This window comes from Phyllobates terribilis, unplaced genomic scaffold (genome assembly GCF_046119375.1).
Source record: "Phyllobates terribilis strain yellow unplaced genomic scaffold, ASM4611937v1 Scaffold_6__1_contigs__length_29720123, whole genome shotgun sequence".
Classification (NCBI taxonomy): Eukaryota; Metazoa; Chordata; class Amphibia; order Anura; family Dendrobatidae; genus Phyllobates; species Phyllobates terribilis.
The window spans coordinates 7655402-7678256 of NW_027362766.1; the positions used below are offsets into that span (position 1 = coordinate 7655402).

General features: G+C 51.9%; 1 protein-coding gene across 1 annotated transcript in view; it reads left to right on the forward strand.

Moving 5' to 3' along the window:
• The window catches only part of THBS3 (thrombospondin 3), an 83112-nt gene that overhangs the window by 58418 nt on the left and 1839 nt on the right, over positions 1-22855 (forward strand). The window contains exons 3-10 of the mRNA XM_073637215.1: positions 7339-7457; positions 7542-7594; positions 7671-7864; positions 7937-8115; positions 8203-8251; positions 8321-8517; positions 19811-19983; positions 22426-22565. Of these exons, the coding sequence (XP_073493316.1) occupies positions 7339-7457; positions 7542-7594; positions 7671-7864; positions 7937-8115; positions 8203-8251; positions 8321-8517; positions 19811-19983; positions 22426-22565 (1104 nt within the window). The remainder of the gene's footprint in view (positions 1-7338; positions 7458-7541; positions 7595-7670; positions 7865-7936; positions 8116-8202; positions 8252-8320; positions 8518-19810; positions 19984-22425; positions 22566-22855) is intronic.

Here is a 22855-nt window from a genome sequence, read left to right on the forward strand (position 1 = left end):
ATACCCATGTGTGCACTTCTTTATCTCTGTCCCTGTACTCTGCTGCATATTATATATATATACCCATGTGTGCACTTCTTTATCTCTGTCCCTGTACTCTGCTGCAGATATATATAATATACCCATGTGTGCACTTCTTTATCTCTGTCCCTGTACTCTGCTGCATATATATATATATATACCCATGTGTGCACTTCTTTATCTCTGTCCCTGTACTCTGCTGCAGATATATATATACCCATGTGTGCACTTCTTTATCTCTGTCCCTGTACTCTGCTGCAGATATATATATATATACCCATGTGTGCACTTCTTTATCTCTGTCCCTGTACTCTGCTGCAGATATATATATAATATACCCATGTGTGCACTTCTTTATCTCTGTCCCTGTACTCTGCTGCAGATATATATATATACCCATGTGTGCACTTCTTTATCTCTGTCCCTGTACTCTGCTGCAGATATATATATATATACCCATGTGTGCACTTCTTTATCTCTGTCCCTGTACTCTGCTGCAGATATATATATATACCCATGTGTGCACTTCTTTATCTCTGTCCCTGTACTCTGCTGCAGATATATATATATATATACCCATGTGTGCACTTCTTTATCTCTGTCCCTGTACTCTGCTGCAGATATATATATATATACCCATGTGTGCACTTCTTTATCTCTGTCCCTGTACTCTGCTGCAGATATTATATATATATACCCATGTGTGCACTTCTTTATCTCTGTCCCTGTACTCTGCTGCAGATATATATATATATACCCATGTGTGCACTTCTTTATCTCTGTCCCTGTACTCTGCTGCAGATATATATATATACCCATGTGTGCACTTCTTTATCTCTGTCCCTGTACTCTGCTGCAGATATATATATATATACCCATGTGTGCACTTCTTTATCTCTGTCCCTGTACTCTGCTGCAGATATATATATATATACCCATGTGTGCACTTCTTTATCTCTGTCCCTGTACTCTGCTGCAGATATATATATATATACCCATGTGTGCACTTCTTTATCTCTGTCCCTGTACTCTGCTGCAGATATATATATATATACCCATGTGTGCACTTCTTTATCTCTGTCCCTGTACTCTGCTGCAGATATATATAATATATACCCATGTGTGCACTTCTTTATCTCTGTCCCTGTACTCTGCTGCAGATATATATATATATACCCATGTGTGCACTTCTTTATCTCTGTCCCTGTACTCTGCTGCAGATATATATATATATACCCATGTGTGCACTTCTTTATCTCTGTCCCTGTACTCTGCTGCAGATATATATATATATACCCATGTGTGCACTTCTTTATCTCTGTCCCTGTACTCTGCTGCAGAATATATATATATATACCCATGTGTGCACTTCTTTATCTCTGTCCCTGTACTCTGCTGCAGATATATATATATAACCCATGTGTGCACTTCTTTATCTCTGTCCCTGTACTCTGCTGCAGATATATATATATATACCCATGTGTGCACTTCTTTATCTCTGTCCCTGTACTCTGCTGCAGATATATATATATATACCCATGTGTGCACTTCTTTATCTCTGTCCCTGTACTCTGCTGCAGATATATATATATATATACCCTGTGTGCACTTCTTTATCTCTGTCCCTGTACTCTGCTGCAGATATATATATATATACCCATGTGTGCACTTCTTTATCTCTGTCCTGTACTCTGCTGCAGATATATATATATATACCCATGTGTGCACTTCTTTATCTCTGTCCCTGTACTCTGCTGCAGATATATATATATATACCCATGTGTGCACTTCTTTATCTCTGTCCCTGTACTCTGCTGCAGATATATATATATACCCATGTGTGCACTTCTTTATCTCTGTCCCTGTACTCTGCTGCAGATATATATATATATACCCATGTGTGCACTTCTTTATCTCTGTCCCTGTACTCTGCTGCAGATATATATATATACCCATGTGTGCACTTCTTTATCTCTGTCCCTGTACTCTGCTGCAGATATATATATATATATATATACCCATGTGTGCACTTCTTTATCTCTGTCCCTGTACTCTGCTGCAGATATATATATATATACCCATGTGTGCACTTCTTTATCTCTGTCCCTGTACTCTGCTGCAGATATATATATATATATATACCTGTGTGTGCACTTCTTTATCTCTGTCCCTGTACTCTGCTGCAGATATATATATATATACCCATGTGTGCACTTCTTTATCTCTGTCCTTGTACTCTGCTGCAGATATATATATATATATACCCATGTGTGCACTTCTTTATCTCTGTCCCTGTACTCTGCTGCAGATATATATATATATACCCATGTGTGCACTTCTTTATCTCTGTCCCTGTACTCTGCTGCAGATATATATATATATACCCATGTGTGCACTTCTTTATCTCTGTCCTTGTACTCTGCTGCAGATATATATATATATACCCATGTGTGCACTTCTTTATCTCTGTCCTGTACTCTGCTGCAGATATATATATATATACCCATGTGTGCACTTCTTTATCTCTGTCCCTGTACTCTGCTGCAGATATATATATATACCCATGTGTGCACTTCTTTATCTCTGTCCTTTGCTGTACCATGTCACTTCTTTATCTCTGTCCCTGTACTCTGCTGCAGATATATATATATATACCCATGTGTGCACTTCTTTATCTCTGTCCCTGTACTCTGCTGCAGATATATATATATATATACCCATGTGTGCACTTCTTTATCTCTGTCCCTGTACTCTGCTGCAGATATATATATATACCCATGTGTGCACTTCTTTATCTCTGTCCCTGTACTCTGCTGCAGATATATATATATATACCCATGTGTGCACTTCTTTATCTCTGTCCCTGTACTCTGCTGCAGATATATATATATATACCCATGTGTGCACTTCTTTATCTCTGTCCCTGTACTCTGCTGCAGATATATATATATATACCCATGTGCGCACTTCTTTATCTCTGTCCCTGTACTCTGCTGCAGATATATATATATATACCCATGTGCGCACTTCTTTATCTCTGTCCCTGTACTCTGCTGCAGATATATATATATACCCATGTGTGCACTTCTTTATCTCTGTCCCTGTACTCTGCTGCAGATATATATATATATACCCATGTGCGCACTTCTTTATCTCTGTCCCTGTACTCTGCTGCAGATATATATATATACCCATGTGTGCACTTCTTTATCTCTGTCCCTGTACACTGCTGCAGATATATATATATATATACCCATGTGCGCACTTCTTTATCTCTGTCCCTGTACTCTGCTGCAGATATATATATATATACCCATGTGTGCACTTCTTTATCTCTGTCCCTGTACTCTGCTGCAGATATATATATATACCCATGTGTGCACTTCTTTATCTCTGTCCCTGTACTCTGCTGCAGATATATATATATATACCCATGTGTGCACTTCTTTATCTCTGTCCCTGTACTCTGCTGCAGATATATATATATATACCCATGTGTGCACTTCTTTATCTCTGTCCCTGTACTCTGCTGCAGATATATATATATATATATATACCCATGTGTGCACTTCTTTATCTCTGTCCCTGTACTCTGCTGCAGATATATATATATATACCCATGTGTGCACTTCTTTATCTCTGTCCCTGTACTCTGCTGCAGATATATATATATATACCCATGTGTGCACTTCTTTATCTCTGTCCCTGTACTCTGCTGCAGATATATATATATATATACCTGTGTGTGCACTTCTTTATCTCTGTCCCTGTACTCTGCTGCAGATATATATATATATACCCATGTGTGCACTTCTTTATCTCTGTCCCTGTACTCTGCTGCAGATATATATATATATACCCATGTGTGCACTTCTTTATCTCTGTCCCTGTACTCTGCTGCAGATATATATATATATATACCCATGTGTGCACTTCTTTATCTCTGTCCCTGTACTCTGCTGCAGATATATATATATATATATATACCCATGTGTGCACTTCTTTATCTCTGTCCCTGTACTCTGCTGCAGATATATATATATATACCCATGTGTGCACTTCTTTATCTCTGTCCCTGTACTCTGCTGCAGATATATATATATATACCCATGTGTGCACTTCTTTATCTCTGTCCCTGTACTCTGCTGCAGATATATATATATATACCCATGTGTGCACTTCTTTATCTCTGTCCCTGTACTCTGCTGCAGATATATATATATATACCCATGTGTGCACTTCTTTATCTCTGTCCCTGTACTCTGCTGCAGATATATATATATATACCCATGTGTGCACTTCTTTATCTCTGTCCCTGTACTCTGCTGCAGATATATATATATATACCCATGTGTGCACTTCTTTATCTCTGTCCCTGTACTCTGCTGCAGATATATATATATATATATATACCCATGTGTGCACTTCTTTATCTCTGTCCCTGTACTCTGCTGCAGATATATATATATATACCCATGTGTGCACTTCTTTATCTCTGTCCCTGTACTCTGCTCCAGATATATATATATATACCCATGTGTGCACTTCTTTATCTCTGTCCCTGTACTCTGCTGCAGATATATATATACCCATGTGCGCACTTCTTTATCTCTGTCCCTGTACTCTGCTGCAGATATATATATATATACCCATGTGTGCACTTCTTTATCTCTGTCCCTGTACTCTGCTGCAGATATATATATATATACCCATGTGCGCACTTCTTTATCTCTGTCCTTGTACTCTGCTGCAGATATATATATATACCCATGTGTGCACTTCTTTATCTCTGTCCCTGTACTCTGCTGCAGATATATATATATATATACCCATGTGCGCACTTCTTTATCTCTGTCCCTGTACACTGCTGCAGATATATATATATATACCCATGTGCGCACTTCTTTATCTCTGTCCCTGTACTCTGCTGCTGATATATATATATACCCATGTGTGCACTTCTTTATCTCTGTCCCTGTACTCTGCTGCAGATATATATATATATACCCATGTGTGCACTTCTTTATCTCTGTCCCTGTACTCTGCTGCAGATATATATATATATACCCATGTGTGCACTTCTTTATCTCTGTCCCTGTACTCTGCTGCAGATATATATATATATATACCCATGTGTGCACTTCTTTATCTCTGTCCGTGTACTCTGCTGCAGATATATATATATATACCCATGTGCGCACTTCTTTATCTCTGTCCCTGTACTCTGCTGCAGATATATATATATATACCCATGTGTGCACTTCTTTATCTCTGTCCCTGTACTCTGCTCCAGATATATATATATATATACCCATGTGTGCACTTCTTTATCTCTGTCCCTGTACTCTGCTGCAGATATATATATATATATATATATATACCCATGTGTGCACTTCTTTATCTCTGTCCCTGTACTCTGCTGCAGATATATATATATATATATACCCATGTGTGCACTTCTTTATCTCTGTCCTTGTACTCTGCTGCAGATATATATATATATACCCATGTGTGCACTTCTTTATCTCTGTCCCTGTACTCTGCTGCAGATATATATATATATACCCATGTGTGCACTTCTTTATCTCTGTCCCTGTACTCTGCTGCAGATATATATATACCCATGTGCGCACTTCTTTATCTCTGTCCTTGTACTCTGCTGCAGATATATATATATATATATATACCCATGTGTGCACTTCTTTATCTCTGTCCCTGTACTCTGCTGCAGATATATATATATATACCCATGTGTGCACTTCTTTATCTCTGTCCCTGTACTCTGCTGCAGATATATATATATATACCCATGTGTGCACTTCTTTATCTCTGTCCCTGTACTCTGCTGCAGATATATATATATATACCCATGTGTGCACTTCTTTATCTCTGTCCCTGTACTCTGCTGCAGATATATATATATACCCATGTGTGCACTTCTTTATCTCTGTCCCTGTACTCTGCTGCAGATATATATATATATACCCATGTGTGCACTTCTTTATCTCTGTCCCTGTACTCTGCTGCAGATATATATATATATATATACCTGTGTGTGCACTTCTTTATCTCTGTCCCTGTACTCTGCTGCAGATATATATATATATATACCCATGTGTGCACTTCTTTATCTCTGTCCCTGTACTCTGCTGCAGATATATATATATATATACCCATGTGTGCACTTCTTTATCTCTGTCCCTGTACTCTGCTGCAGATATATATATATATACCCATGTGTGCACTTCTTTATCTCTGTCCTTGTACTCTGCTGCAGATATATATATATATATATACCTGTGTGCGCACTTCTTTATCTCTGTCCCTGTACTGTGCTACAGATATATATATATATACCCATGTGTGCACTTCTTTATCTCTGTCCTTGTACTCTGCTGCAGATATATATATATATACCCATGTGTGCACTTCTTTATCTCTGTCCCTGTACTCTGCTGCAGATATATATATATATATATATATACCCATGTGTGCACTTCTTTATCTCTGTCCTTGTACTCTGCTGCAGATATATATATATATATATATATATACCCATGTGTGCACTTCTTTATCTCTGTCCCTGTACTGTGCTACAGATATATATATATACCCATGTGTGCACTTCTTTATCTCTGTCCCTGTACTCTGCTGCAGATATATATATATATACCCATGTGTGCACTTCTTTATCTCTGTCCCTGTACTCTGCTGCAGATATATATATATATACCCATGTGTGCACTTCTTTATCTCTGTCCCTGTACTCTGCTGCAGATATATATATATATACCCATGTGTGCACTTCTTTATCTCTGTCCCTGTACTCTGCTGCAGATATATATATATATATACCTGTGTGTGCACTTCTTTATCTCTGTCCCTGTACTCTGCTGCAGATATATATATATATATACCCATGTGTGCACTTCTTTATCTCTGTCCCTGTACTCTGCTGCAGATATATATATATATACCCATGTGTGCACTTCTTTATCTCTGTCCCTGTACTCTGCTGCAGATATATATATATATACCCATGTGTGCACTTCTTTATCTCTGTCCTTGTACTCTGCTGCAGATATATATATATATACCCATGTGTGCACTTCTTTATCTCTGTCCCTGTACTCTGCTGCAGATATATATATATATACCCATGTGTGCACTTCTTTATCTCTGTCCCTGTACTCTGCTGCAGATATATATATATATATACCCATGTGTGCACTTCTTTATCTCTGTCCCTGTACTCTGCTGCAGATATATATATATATATACCCATGTGTGCACTTCTTTATCTCTGCTCCTGCGCAGGAATCCCCAATACTCTGGATAATTGTGGGAAAGTCCCGAACCCCCTGCAGAGTGATCGCGATCTGGACGGAGTGGGAGACGCCTGCGACAGCTGCCCCGAAACCAGCAACCCCACCCAGGTAATGATGCCGTGTGTACCCGCCGACGCGCCATATACCCCTTTTGTAGCTGTATACTCCTGTGTCTCCCACTTTTCCCTGCAGTCAGATGCGGACAGCGATCTGGTGGGCGACATGTGTGATACCAATCAGGACAGGTGAGTCCTGTAGATTTTGGGGGTCTCTGGAGGTGCTGCCCCTGTACCCACTGCTCACACCATCTATCACCCTCAGGGACGGTGATGGTCACCAGGACTCCAAGGACAACTGTCCCGACATTCCCAACAGCTCCCAGCTGGACACTGACAATGATGGAGTCGGGGATGAGTGCGACCAGGACGATGATAACGATGGGGTCCCTGACTACATCCCCCCGGGACCTGACAACTGCCGGCTCATCCACAACCCCAACCAGAAGGACAGTGACGGTGAGTGGAGGGCGGAGGCCGGGGCCGGCAGGCGGACGGGGCCGGCTGATGTAACCTGCTGTCTACCCGCAGGGGACGGCATCGGAGACGTGTGCGAACTCGACTTTGACAACGACTCTGTGGCCGACTCGTACGACGTGTGCCCCGAGAGCGCAGAGGTGACCCTCACCGACTTCAGGGCCTACCAGACCGTCATCCTGGACCCCGAGGGAGACGCACAGATAGACCCCAACTGGGTGGTGCTAAACCAGGTAATCTCAGTGGCCGCCAGTTCTGTGACCACAGGGTGTCAGCCATTACTCTCTGGTGTCAGCCTCTCTGTCGTGTCTTCTCCACAGGGTATGGAGATTGTGCAGACCATGAACAGCGATCCAGGCCTAGCAGTGGGTAAGGGGCACAACACGGGACCACTGATGGGTCACAGCCACCACCTGTAGTCACCTCCCGTCCCCGCAGGGTACACTGCCTTCAATGGTGTGGATTTTGAGGGGACGTTCCACGTGAACACGGTGACGGATGACGACTACGCCGGCTTCATCTTCAGCTACCAGGACAGTGCCAGCTTCTACGTGGTCATGTGGAAGCAGACGGAGCAGTCGTACTGGCAGGCAACGCCCTTCAGAGCCGTGGCCGAGCCGGGCCTGCAGCTGAAGGTGAGCAGCCAGGGCAACTACAAGTCCCAGCAGTGCCCGATGGTGGAAAGACCTGCAACCATCATCCACTTCCTGCAGTGTATATGACGTCCTGCCATGCAGCGCCCCATCGTAACGCGTGCGTGACCCCCACGGTGGTGGACATAACCGCCTCCGATGGTGGACACACGACCCCTCCCCCGATTGTTGACATGCGACACCCCTCCCCCGATGGTGGACATGCAACCACACCCCCTCCCCCGACGGTGGACACTTGACCCCTCCTCCCCCGACGGTGGACACTTGACCCCTCCTCCCCCGACGGTGGACACTTGACCCCTCCTCCCCCGACGGTGGACACTTGACCCCTCCTCCCCCGACGGTGGACACTTGACCCCTCCTCCCCCGACGGTGGACACTTGACCCCTCCTCCCCCGATGGTGGACACGCGACAGCCCCCCCTTTCCTCGATGGTGGACACGCGACACCCCCCCCTTTCCTCGATGGTGGACACGCGACACCCCCCTCTCCCCCGATGTTTAAATAAACCAGCAGAAGAAAGGTAAATGAGTCTACCTCTGAGCAGTCAAGTGAGTAGCTGTGAGGAGTTTGCCTTGTTCTAAGACTATTAGACAAATGGACGTAGAGCGGAATCCGCGGCTCTAAGGGATGCAGACTTTTTCCAGCACGGAGCACGGGTTACGTCGATCTTATTGCTGTGTTTTATTAGAGATTCGCTTGCTCGTCAGTTCAGCCTCAGGAAATAAATGTTTCCATTCAGTGACAGTAAGCAGAAGACGACGTGCGGGCTGGATCTCATGCATACATAAGGCCAGACATAGGATTGGTAATCAGGTAAAGCAATCATCCCATTACTCTCCCTAGTGTCTCAGGGGCTTTAAGCCATTGCTCTCCCAGTCACTATTCCCATTGTGTGGATTGGGTTAGTAGACCTAGTGGAGCCGTCACCACAGGGAGTCTCACATGCAGTCCCAGGTGATGGATTCGACCTGAGAAAAAATACCTCCACTAATGCAAAGTTAGTTTTGGGGGAGGGGGTGTGAACACTTCTGCCCATTCAGGGGGCTGATCACAGGGAGGGAGTAATAAGCCACAAGTTTAGTCAGAGAGTTGGTGGAGTGACGTCGTGGTGTGAAGATCTATGTCTGAGGTCCTGGAGCCCTTGGATGGATGGCCTATGGAATTTGGAGATCGGTTGTCAGCTGGCGTGGATAAACATGGGATCTGTCATCTAGATTTGAAGAACTTTCTTAAGGACTGTTGCTGCTGGAAACATGGGCTTCTATCATTTTATCTGTGGTCTGGAGGAGCGTGGACTGTGACTACAGATTATACTGACGGGAAATATCAAATCTGTGGGCCAAGTTGAGAGACTCGATCCCCAGGAAGCAAGTGTGACAGCTGTGGACAGACTGCATGTCCTGCGTGAAGGCGGCTGGTGGGATGGAACAGCGGGTCAGACAAAATGGAGGAGCTGATCAAGCACCTGGTCCTAAGCCACCACCAGCAGCTCCAGCAGGAGACTGATGCAGCAGATCTAACGGCAGATAGAGCTCCTGGCAGGGGATGTCCGCAGCAGAGAAAACCACCCTTCTCCCAAGTCCACGCGACAACACATCGATCTGGAAGGCCGTAAGACCACTGATGCAAAACATGACTCCAGGCGATTACGTGGAAGCTTTTTTGACTCTGTTTGAAGGGGTAGCAGAGCGGGAGAATCCCCCTCACTCACAGATGTTTGGCTACATCTAGTCCAGAAGTGGTTTCTGCCAGTCTTCCACTCCTGCCGAAATGGTTGAGCGTACGGTGAAGGACAGATTCATTCCCTCCCTTCCCGCGTCGGTACACGCTTGGGTTACGCAGGGCGACCCTCGGAATGCGGACAACCTGGCTTGACCTAGTGGAGAGGTACCAGGTTGTTGAGAGATCCCTAGGGAAAGGCAACATCGTCACTTCCCCGTATTGGAATGCCCAAAGAGGGCCGGGCTTACCACGGAGAGGGTCTAGAGCCACAAATGGGGGGGTGTCCCAATTCCGCTGAGTGGTAGCCAAAGGCTGTTGTTAAGGACATGGTATGTTGGCGATGTCCCAATCCTGGACACGTAGCTGCCTCGTGTCACATGCCCCCTGAACGGACACTGCAACTTAGGGTGGCATTGTTCCTGTTACACCTATCTGGCCGGCCTGTAGTGTGGACTGTCATCCCGGCGAGGGGCCACAGGCATGTGTTGTGTCCGTTAAAGGGGTACTGGTACTTGGACTTTTGGACTCGGGAAGTCTGGTGACCCTGATCAGTGCTACACTTCACCAGTTGATCCCTCCCTGACAAATTTGTGTGCATTCGCTGTATACACTGAGACGCCAAGGACTACCCTGTGGCCAGAATGACCATGGGAACAGACTGCGGTAACAAATCCCATGAGATCGGGGTAGTCAAGGACTTGATACGTCCAGTCATTGGGGCGGAATTTTTCCTTATTTTGGTACTTATGGCAAAAGGAGTCTTACCAAGTGTCTCCAACAAAAGCCAGATCCCTCGGGAAGAAACCCTGTTGAAATCACAGGTGGATGAGTCCCCCCTGTTTGTTCTTGCTGGGGAGGAGGAAGAGACGGGGATTGAAGAGACCAACCTCTGTGAGTTGAGAGTGTCTGGAGAGAACTTTGGGACTTCTCAAATTAGGGACCTTACCTTAAAGGGGGCGTTTGACAATGTTACTGTGGCGATACAACTTCAAATCTTAATTAGCCAGACGATTAGATTTGTTAAGTCAAGAGAAATACACTATTGTGTTGACTTATAGATGTATTTGTATTTCTCTTGCTGATCAAAAAGGTCATGCTATTTGTATAACCCTGAATGTTGACTTTTATTCGTTTGGAAACAATCATGTTTACTATGCTAATTACAAATTGTACTAAAAGTCAGCTAGATGTTTATTTACAATAGCCCCTGTAATACCAACTATGTAAATTGATTAGCTCAAATAATGAGACCAGGTGAGCCATGCACCTTTACCTCTTACCTGTGACTGATGACCTAACACAGATGTAAATATAAACAGGGATGTCTGTAGTGCTGCAAGCAGAATCAAGGAGCCACCAGAAAGACTTTACAAGGAGAATGAGATACATCCTTCAGGACAGCCGATGGATTGCATGGCATTACCCAAAGAGACACAAATTTGGATTGTATATGATTCTAGCCTAAGGGTACCGCCCTGACTGGAAAGATACAGGTCTGCTCCATTGACCGTTAGACTGACATAGATACATTTTGGGGAGACCAGGGTGGGATGAAGAAGTCACCTGACCCCTTGGATATGTTGTTTGGGGTTGCCGGAAGGGACCCACCGGTTATCTGGCCCCATGGAAACTCTTGGAGCGGCCAGGATGAGATCTTCTGCTCTCCTGCTGGCCTTCTCCCTCGATGGACTGCTAGCTTCCTACGCTTGCCGCTACCTTCTCTCTGTGGGGGTCCACTGGTTGAGGTAGTCGGCCCTGTAAGTCTCCAAAGTCGCAGCTGTTCTATCCCAGGCGGGCGGAGCGGAAGGGTGAGACTGTGTAATGTTGCACCATCTTGGGTATTTGTTGGGACTGTTCTACCTGTTTATTGTCCGCTTTGTGGTTCAGTAAAGTATTACCACGCTGTTTTACCCTCAACCTGAGTTGTCTGAGTAGCGTTACGCCCACTGAAGACCCCGGGTCTTCACAGTTACCGTCTGTAACGGGGTTGCTCAAGAGCCGGGGACAGACACCAGGTTCCCACACTTTGCAATCAATGGGAAGTTATTACATCGGATAACTATACTGAGGGGAGAGGAAATAGTGCAGCAGCTGTTGGTTCCAGGTCCCTATTGGCAGAGAGTTTTAGACATGGCCCCATTCGTATATTCTAGGGGGGACATCTGGGTGTGGAAAAAACTCAGGAAAAGATAATGTGGAGGTTCTATTGGCCCGAATGCTACCGGGAGATTTTAAATTATTGTAGATCCTGCCCCACCTGCCAAATAACCACTCCCTCTTCTCACTTCCAAAGTCCCCTAGTCCCGTTACCTGTTATAGATGTCCCATTTGAGAAAATTGCCATGGACCTAGTAGGTCCCTTAGTTAAGTCTGCACGGGGCCATCAATACATCCCGGTGGTCATGGACTATGCGACCCGTTACACAAAAGCAGTACCACTAAGGAACTCTTCTGCCAAGAGTATAGCCCGAGAGCTTGTCCATATTTTTTCTAGTCTAGGATGGGCCTGCCAAAAGAGATCTTGACGGACGAAGGAATACCCTTCATGAGCAAGGTGATGAAGGAGCTGTATAAAGTCCTCCAGATTGCCCACCTACACACCTAAGTCTACCATCCGCAGATGGACGGCCTAGTAGGACTCTTCAATAAGATCTTAAAGGCCGTGCTCAAGAAGGTCATTGAGAAGGATGGTTGGGACTATCTGCTTCCGTTCCTGCTCTTCTCCAGCAGGGAAGTTCCTCAAGCCTCCACTGGCTTCTCTCCGTTCGAACCTCAATATGGTCAACATCCACGAGGGCTCCTTGACATCGCCAAGGAAGCCTAAGAAGCCGAGGACACTCCCCACCAGAGCATCGTAGAAGACGTTGCCCAGATACAGGAGAGAATGGCGAGAGTGATGCCTATCATGAAGGCTCATCTCCAGGCACAGGCAAGGGTGTATAAACTGATAAGTGAGGCTGAGGCAGTTCCGGCCTGGGGACTGTGTTCTGGTGCTTATCCCCACAGTCGAGAGCAAGTTCCTGGCCAAGTGGCAAGGCCCATATGAGGTGATGGAAAAACTGGGCGAGGTTATTTACAAGGTCCACAAGCCAGGACGAAGGAAGCCTCACCAAGTATACCACGTGAACTTGCTCAAGCTGTGGCGAGTTCGGCAGTTGCTGGGAGCTCCTTGCCTGGGAGCCTGCCCGAAGCCAAAGTGGAGGATGTCACGATTGCAGAGACTCTATCGCTGGCCCAGATGCAACAGTGTCGAGAACCGCTGCAGCTGAACCGTGACCGCCAGGGCATACGCAGGTGGTGGAGCATGATGTGTTCACAGAGCCGCACATAAGGGTGAACCTTAAGCCACCGGGAGGTGATCTCAACCGAGGTGAAGAGAATGCTAGACCTCGGCGTGATAGATGAGCCAAAAAGTGGATTCTCGAGTCCCATTGTCCTCATGCTGAAGTCCGATGGTGAGCGGCAGTTTTGTAACGACTACCGCAGGCTGAATGAAGTGTTCAAATTTGACACACAACCGATGGCCCCCGACGATGAACTCATTGAGAGGGTTGGTGATCCCCAGCCCTCAATCAGTAGTTGTACTATAGTCTCATACTAATTGCTTTATGGGTTTATATTTAAGCATTATGTCCTATGCAGGTGCACGATAGAGTCATGTTAATCTGTGTGATATTCACAGGGACATGCATAGTGACGATTTCACTGTGCACTATTTGGCAGTATTATCCTTCTATATTTAATACATTAACCCTGTGGGCTGTGGTGTCAACTGGTGGGTTCCCATTTTTTAATTGTGTTGTGTTTTTAATATTACGTGTCATTGTCTACAATAAAGATTGGTTTGAAACCTAGTCCTTTCCTTGGCTTTACACCCTTTTTCTTATATGATATGAGTTCTATGTGTGCGGAGCTTTCTAATGATAGCCATGATAATGCTTAGGCATAAGAATGTGACTTCACTGATGGTTTGTTCAATGAGGTGTGTGTGGAGACTTGTATGAGGTGTGTGTGGAGACTTGTATGAGGTGTGTGTGGAGACTTGCATGAGGTGTGTGTGGAGACTTGTATGAGGTGTTTGTGGAGACTTGTATGAGGTGTGTGTGGAGACTTGTATGAGGTGTGTGTGGAGACTTGTATGAGGTGTGTGTGGAGACTTGTATGAGGTGTGTGTGGAGACTTGTATGAGGTGTGTGTGGAGACTTGTATGAGGTGTGTGTGGAGACTTGTATGAGGTGTTTGTGGAGACTTGTATGAGGTGTGTGTGGAGACTTGTATGAGGTGTGTGTGGAGACTTGTATGAGGTGTGTGTGGAGACTTGTATGAGGTGTGTGTGGAGACTTGTATGAGGTGTGTGTGGAGTCTTGTATGAGGTGTGTGTGGAGTCTTGTATGAGGTGTGTGTGGAGTCTTGTATGAGGTGTGTGTGGAGACTTGTATGAGGTGTGTGTGGAGACTTGTATGAGGTGTGTGTGGAGACTTGTATGAGGTGTTTGTGGAGACTTGTATGAGGTGTTTGTGGAGACTTGTATGAGGTGTGTGTGGAGACTTGTATGAGGTGTGTGTGGAGACTTGTATGAGGTGTGTGTGGAGACTTGTATGAGGTGTGTGTGGAGACTTGTATGAGGTGTGTGTGGAGACTTGTATGAGGTGTGTGTGGAGACTTGTATGAGGTGTGTGTGGAGACTTGTATGAGGTGTGTGTGGAGACTTGTATGAGGTGTGTGTGGAGACTTGTATGAGGTGTGTGTGGAGACTTGTATGAGGTGTGTGTGGAGTCTTGTATGAGGTGTGTGTGGAGTCTTGTATGAGGTGTGTGTGGAGACTTGTATGAGGTGTGTGTGGAGACTTGTATGAGGTGTGTGTGGAGACTTGTATGAGGTGTGTGTGGAGACTTGTATGAGGTGTGTGTGGAGACTTGTATGAGGTGTTTGTGGAGACTTGTATGAGGTGTGTGTGGAGACTTGTATGAGGTGTGTGTGGAGACTTGTATGAGGTGTGTGTGGAGACTTGTATGAGGTGTGTGTGGAGTCTTGTATGAGGTGTGTGTGGAGTCTTGTATGAGGTGTGTGTGGAGACTTGTATGAGGTGTGTGTGGAGACTTGTATGAGGGGTGTGTGGAGACTTGTATGAGGGGTGTGTGGAGTCTTGTATGAGGGGTGTGTGGAGACTTGTATGAGGGGTGTGTGGAGACTTGTATGAGGTGTGTGTGGAGACTTGTATGAGGTGTGTGTGGAGACTTGTATGAGGTGTGTGTGGAGACTTGTATGAGGTGTGTGTGGAGACTTGTATGAGGTGTGTGTGGAGACTTGTATGAGGTGTGTGCCGCAGCCTACCTCGATGCCGTGATCTTTAGCCCAGACTGGGGTAGTCATCTAACAAGGGTACAGGCGATTCTGGATGCTCTGAGGAACGTGGGTTCACTATAAATCCAGAAAAATGCGCCATGGGGAAGGATGAGGCCAAGTACTAAGACTAGATTGTTGGGAGAGGCGAAATCGAGCCACAGCTAGACAAGATCGAGGCAATCCAGATGTGGCCGCAACCGCTTTCCAAGAAGCAAGTGAGGGCATTTCTTGGAATTGTGGGATATTACCAGCGGTTTATCCCAAATATTGCCATGGCTGCTGCGCCACTGATGGATCTCCTTAATGGCACCAGATTGACGATGGCCAAATAGACTGGTGGAACAGAGTGGACTGGTGCACGTCTTCTCCCAATAATGTGCACTAACCCTCCCCCGATAGTGTGCACGTCCTCTCCCCCGTTGATGAGCACGACTTCCCCCGATAGTGTGCACCACCCCCCAAGATAATGGACACAACTCCCCCGATAGTGGACACGACTCCCCGATAGGGTGCACAACCCCTCCCCCAATACTGTGCATGACCCCCCCCCCCAATAGTGTGCACGAATCCCCCGAAAGTGGACACTACTCCCCGATAGTGTGCACGACTGCTCCCCTGATGGCAGACACGACCCCCTCCCCTGATGGCGGACACGACTGCTCCCCTGATGGCAGACACGACCCCCACCGCTGATGGCGGACACGACCCCCTCCGCTGATGGCGGACACGACCCCCTCCCCTGATGGCGGACACGACCCCCTCCCCTGATGGCGGACACGACCCCCTCCGCTGATGGCGGACACGACCCCCTCCGCTGATGGCGGGCACGACCCCCTCCGCTGATGGCGGGCACGACCCCCTCCGCTGATGGCGGGCACGACCCCCTCCCCTGATGGCGGGCTCGACCCCCTCCCCTGATGGCGGGCTCGACCCCCTCCCCTGATGGCGGGCTCGACCCCCTCCCCTGATGGCGGGCACGACCCCCTCCCCTGATGGCGGGCGCGACTCCTTAAATGTACACGACCCCCTCCCCCGATGGCGGGCTCGACCCCCTCCCCTGATGGCGGGCTCGACCCCCTCCCCTGATGGCGGGCTCGACCCCCTCCCCTGATGGCGGGCTCGACCCCCTCCCCTGATGGCGGGCACGACCCCCTCCCCTGATGGCGGGCGCGACTCCTTAAATGTACACGACCCCCTCCCCCGATGGCGGGCGCGACCCCCTCCCCTGATGGCGGGCGCGACCCCCTCCCCTGATGGCGGGCGCGACCCCCTCCCCTGATGGCGGGCGCGACCCCCTCCCCTGATGGCGGGCTCGACCCCCTCCCCTGATGGCGGGCTCGACCCCCTCCCCTGATGGCGGGCGCGACTCCTTAAATGTACACGACCCCCTCCCCCGATGGCAGACACGACCCCCTCCCCTGATGGCGGGCACGACCCCCTCCCCTGATGACGGGCGCGACCCCCTCCCCTGATGGCGGGCGCGAGCCCCTCCCCTGATGGCGGGCGCGAGCCCCTCCCCTGATGGCGGGCGCGACTCCTTAAATGTACACGACCCCCTCCCCCGATGGCAGACACGACCCCCTCCCCCGATGGCGGGCGCGACCCCCTCCCCCGATGGCGGGCGCGAGCCCCTCCCCCGATGGCGGGCGCGAGCCCCTCCCCCGATGGCGGGCGCGAGCCCCTCCCCCGATGGCGGGCGCGAGCCCCTCCGCTGATGGCGGGCGCGAGCCCCTCCGCTGATGGCGGGCGCGAGCCCCTCCCCTGATGGCGGGCGCGACCCCATCCGCTGATGGGCACGACCCCCTCAGCTGATGGCGGGCACGAGCCCCTCCCCTGATGGCGGGCACGAGCCCCTCCCCTGATGGCGGGCACGAGCCCCTCCGCTGATGGCGGACACGAGCCCCTCCGCTGATGGCGGACACGACCCCCTCCCCTGATGGCGGGCACGAGCCCCTCCCCTGATGGCGGGCACGAGCCCCTCCGCTGATGGCGGGCACGAGCCCCTCCGCTGATGGCGGACACGACCCCCTCCCCTGATGGCGGACACGACCCCCTCCCCTGATGGCGGACACGACCCCCTCCGCTGATGGCGGACACGACCCCCTCCGCTGATGGCGGACACGACCCCCTCCGCTGATGGCGGGCGCGAGCCCCTCCGCTGATGGCGGGCGTGAGCCCCTCCCCTGATGGCGGGCGCGACCCCATCCGCTGATGGGCACGACCCCCTCAGCTGATGGCGGGCACGACCCCCTCCCCTGATGGCGGACACGACCCGCTCCCCTGATGGCGGACACGACCCCCTCCGCTGATGGCGGACACGACCCCCTCCCCTGATGGCGGACACGACCCCCTCCGCTGATGGCGGACACGACCCCCTCCGCTGATGGCGGACACGACCCCCTCCGCTGATGGCGGACACGACCCCCTCCGCTGATGGCGGGCACGACCCCCTCCGCTGATGGCGGGCACGACCCCCTCCGCTGATGGCGGGCACGACCCCCTCCGCTGATGGCGGACACGACCCCCTCCCCTGATGGCGGGCACGAGCCCCTCCCCTGATGGCGGGCACGAGCCCCTCCGCTGATGGCGGGCACGAGCCCCTCCGCTGATGGCGGACACGAGCCCCTCCGCTGATGGCGGACACGACCCCCTCCCCTGATGGCGGACACGACCCCCTCCCCTGATGGCGGACACGACCCCCTCCGCTGATGGCGGGCGCGAGCCCCTCCGCTGATGGCGGGCGTGAGCCCCTCCCCTGATGGCGGGCGCGACCCCATCCGCTGATGGGCACGACCCCCTCAGCTGATGGCGGGCACGACCCCCTCCCCTGATGGCGGACACGACCCGCTCCCCTGATGGCGGACACGACCCCCTCCGCTGATGGCGGACACGACCCCCTCCCCTGATGGCGGACACGACCCCCTCCGCTGATGGCGGACACGACCCCCTCCGCTGATGGCGGACACGACCCCCTCCGCTGATGGCGGACACGACCCCCTCCGCTGATGGCGGGCACGACCCCCTCCGCTGATGGCGGGCACGACCCCCTCCGCTGATGGCGGGCACGACCCCCTCCCCTGATGGCGGGCACGACCCCCTCCCCTGATGGCGGGCTCGACCCCCTCCCCTGATGGCGGGCTCGACCCCCTCCCCTGATGGCGGGCTCGACCCCCTCCCCTGATGGCGGGCACGACCCCCTCCCCTGATGGCGGGCGCGACTCCTTAAATGTACACGACCCCCGATGGCGGGCGCGACCCCCTCCCCTGATGGCGGGCGCGACTCCTTAAATGTACACGACCCCCGATGGCGGGCGCGACCCCCTCCCCTGATGGCGGGCGCGACCCCCTCCCCTGATGGCGGGCGCGACCCCCTCCCCTGATGGCGGGCGCGACCCCCTCCCCTGATGGCGGGCGCGACCCCCTCCCCTGATGGCGGGCTCGACCCCCTCCCCTGATGGCGGGCGCGACTCCTTAAATGTACACGACCCCCTCCCCCGATGGCAGACACGACCCCCTCCCCTGATGGCGGGCACGACCCCCTCCCCTGATGACGGGCGCGACCCCCTCCCCTGATGGCGGGCGCGAGCCCCTCCCCTGATGGCGGGCGCGAGCCCCTCCCCTGATGGCGGGCGCGACTCCTTAAATGTACACGACCCCCTCCCCCGATGGCTGACGCGACCCCCTCCCCCGATGGCGGGCGCGACCCCCTCCCCCGATGGCGGGCGCGACCCCCTCCCCCGATGGCGGGCGCGACCCCCTCCCCCGATGGCGGGCGCGACCCCCTCCCCCGATGGCGGGCGCGACCCCCTCCCCCGATGGCGGGCGCGAGCCCCTCCCCCGATGGCGGGCGCGAGCCCCTCCCCCGATGGCGGGCGCGAGCCCCTCCCGCGATGGCGGGCGCGAGCCCCTCCCCCGATGGCGGGCGCGAGCCCCTCCGCCGATGGCGGGCGCGAGCCCCTCCGCCGATGGCGGGCGCGAGCCCCTCCCCTGATGGCGGGCGCGACCCCATCCGCTGATGGGCACGACCCCCTCAGCTGATGGCGGGCACGAGCCCCTCCCCTGATGGCGGGCACGAGCCCCTCCCCTGATGGCGAGCACGAGCCCCTCCCCTGATGGCGGGCACGAGCCCCTCCCCTGATGGCGTGCGCGACTCCTTAAAAATACACGACCGCTCCTGTGTATAATCTGCAGTCCGCTTCTCTAGGCGGTGAAATCGAAGACCGGCCCTGGGGAATATCTGCGGAACGCTCTGTGGCACACCGGGCACACTGCCGACCAGGTGCGACTGCTGTGGAAGGACCCCCGAAACGTCGGCTGGAAGGACAAGACATCGTACCGCTGGCAACTCATTCACCGGCCCCAAGTGGGCTACATTAGGTCAGTTACTGCCCTCGATTTGGGGTGGCTACATCAGGTCAATCACTGTCCCGGGGGGCTACATTTGTATCAGTGCATGTACCGGCCCCGGGGGGCTATATCTATATCATACATGTAACGGCCCCGGGGGGGCTATATCTATATCAGTGCATGTAACGGCCCCGGGGGTCTATATATCAGTACGTGTATCAGCCCTGAGGGGCTATATCTATATCATACATGTACCGGCCCGGGGGGCTATATCATACATGTACCGGCCCCGGGGGGCTATATCTGTATCAGTATTTGTACCAGCTACAGGCGGCTATATCTCTATCATACATGTACCGGCCCCGGGGGGCTATATCTATATCATACATGTAACGGCCCCGGGGGGGCTATATCTATATCATACATGTACCGGCCCCGGGGGGGCTATATCTATATCATACATGTACCGGCCCCGGGGGGCTATATCATACATGTACCGGCCCCGGGGGGCTATATCATACATGTATCGGCCCCGGGGGGCTATATCTGTATCATACATGTACCGGCCCCGGGGGGGCTATATCTATATCATACATGTACCGGCCCCGGGGGGCTATATCATACATGTATCGGCCCCGGGGGGCTATATCTGTATCATACATGTACCGGCCCCGGGGGGCTATATCTGTATCATACATGTACCGGCCCCGGGGGGGCTATATCTATATCATACATGTAACGGCCCCGGGGGGGCTATATCTATATCATACATGTACCGGCCCCGGGGGGGGCTATATCTATATCATACATGTACCGGCCCCGGGGGGCTATATCATACATGTACCGACCCCGGGGGGCTATATCATACATGTACCGGCCACAGGCGGCTATATCTATATCATACATGTACCGGCCCCGGGGGCTATATCATACATGTACCGGCCTCGGGGGGCTATTTCTATATCATACATGTACCGGCCCCGGGGGGTGCTATATCTATATCATACATGTAACCGCCGCGGTGGGGGCTATATCTATATCAGTGCATGTACCGGCCCTGGGGGGCTACATCTATATCATAAATATACCGGCCCCGAGGGGCTATATCTATATCATACATGTACTGACCCTGGGGGGGCCACATCTATATCATACATGCACCGGCCCCGGGGGGCTATATCTATATCAGTACCGGCCCTTGGGAAACTATATCAGGCCTCTCCTGGTCTCCCTGTGTTGTTGTTGGTGCCTGGGACCCCATATTTACATGTGGAAAGGTTTTTGGGGTCTTTGTCGCCCCTTTTGTGACGTGTTGGGGTGCTGCCTTTCTGTCGTGTTGGGGCGTGGCCCTCTCTGGCGAGTTGGGGTTCAGCCCTCTCTGTGGTGTGTTGGGGTGCGCCCCTCTGTGATGTTGGGGTGCGCCCCTCTGATGTTGGGGTGCGCCCCTCTGTGGCGTGTTGGGGTATGGCCCTCTGATGTTGGGGTGCGCCCCTCTGTGTGGCGTGTTGGGGTATGGCCCTCTGATGTTGGGGTGCGCCCCTCTCTGGTGTGTTGGGGTGCGGCCCTCTGTGGCGTGTTGGGATGCGGCCCTCTGTGATGTTGGGGTGCGGCCCTCTGTGATGTTGGGGTGCGCCCCTCTCTGTGTTGATGTTGGGGTGCGGCCCTCTCTGTGGCGCGTTGGGGTGCGCTCCTCTCTGTGGTGATGTTGGGGTGTGGCCCTCTCTGTGGCGTGTTGGGGTGCACCCCTCTGTGATGTTGGGGTGCGGCCCTCTCTGTGGCGCGTTGGGGTGCGGCCCTCTCTGTGGTGATGTTGGGGTGCAGCCCTCTCTGTGGTGTTGGGGTGCGGCCCTCTCTGGTGATGTTGGGGTGCGGCCCTCTCTGTGGTGTTGGGGTGCGGCCCTCTCTGTGGTGTTGGGGTGCGCCCCTCTGATGTTGGGGTGCGCCCCTCTGTGGTGTTGGGGTGCGGCCCTCTCTGTGGTGTTGGGGTGCGGCCCTCTCTGTGGTGATGTTGGGGTGCGGCCCTCTCTGTGGCGTGTTGGGGTGCGGCCCTCTGTGATGTTGGGGTGCGCCCCTCTCTGTGGTGTTGGGGTGCGGCCTTCCCTCTCCCCCCGGCCTCTCCACATGCTTCCTGCCTCCCTTCCTCTGTGCGGCCATTAGGGGGTTAATCCTAAGTATTTGGGGGGGGGGGTCCTTGTCCTGTTTCCTGAGGCGATGACATCAGCGAGGTGGGGGGCCGCCAAGTCCTTGTGGTCATCACCGTGGTAACACAATCCCTGTGAGGAATCTGCAGGCCGGAGCCAGGGTCTTTCATATGGAAACGCACTGGACAATGCTGCTGCTCTGGGAAGGGCTTTGTGCTGGAGCCCTGGGGGTGACCGAGGTGCGGCCCCCCGCCGGCCTGAGGTCATGGGATGAGAGCGCGGGCGACGTGTCTAGCACATTAAGCTCATGGCTGCCTTCTGCCTCCCCCAGGGTGAAGCTGTACGAGGGCGTGGACCTGGTGGCCGACTCCGGGGTCGTCATAGACACCACCATGCGCGGGGGCCGGCTGGGGGCCTTCTGCTTCTCCCAGGAGAACATCATCTGGTCCAACCTGCAGTACAGGTGTAATGGTGAGTGGGGGTGCGGCCAGGCGGTGTGCGCAGGGCAGGTTTGGGCCGGGCGGTGCACGGGAGGGGGAGGCTTGGGCCAGGCAATGCGCAGGGGGGAGAGGTTTGGGCTGGGTAGTGCACATGAGGGGGTGCCTTGGGTCGGGCGGTGAGCAGAGGGATGAAGCTTTGGGCCGGGCGGTGCATGAGAAGGGATGGGGTTTGGGTCGGGCGGCGCATGGAGGAAGATGCTTTGGTTCGGGCTGTGCCCGGGGGGTGGAGCTTTGGGTCGGGATTTGCCCGGGGGTGGAGCT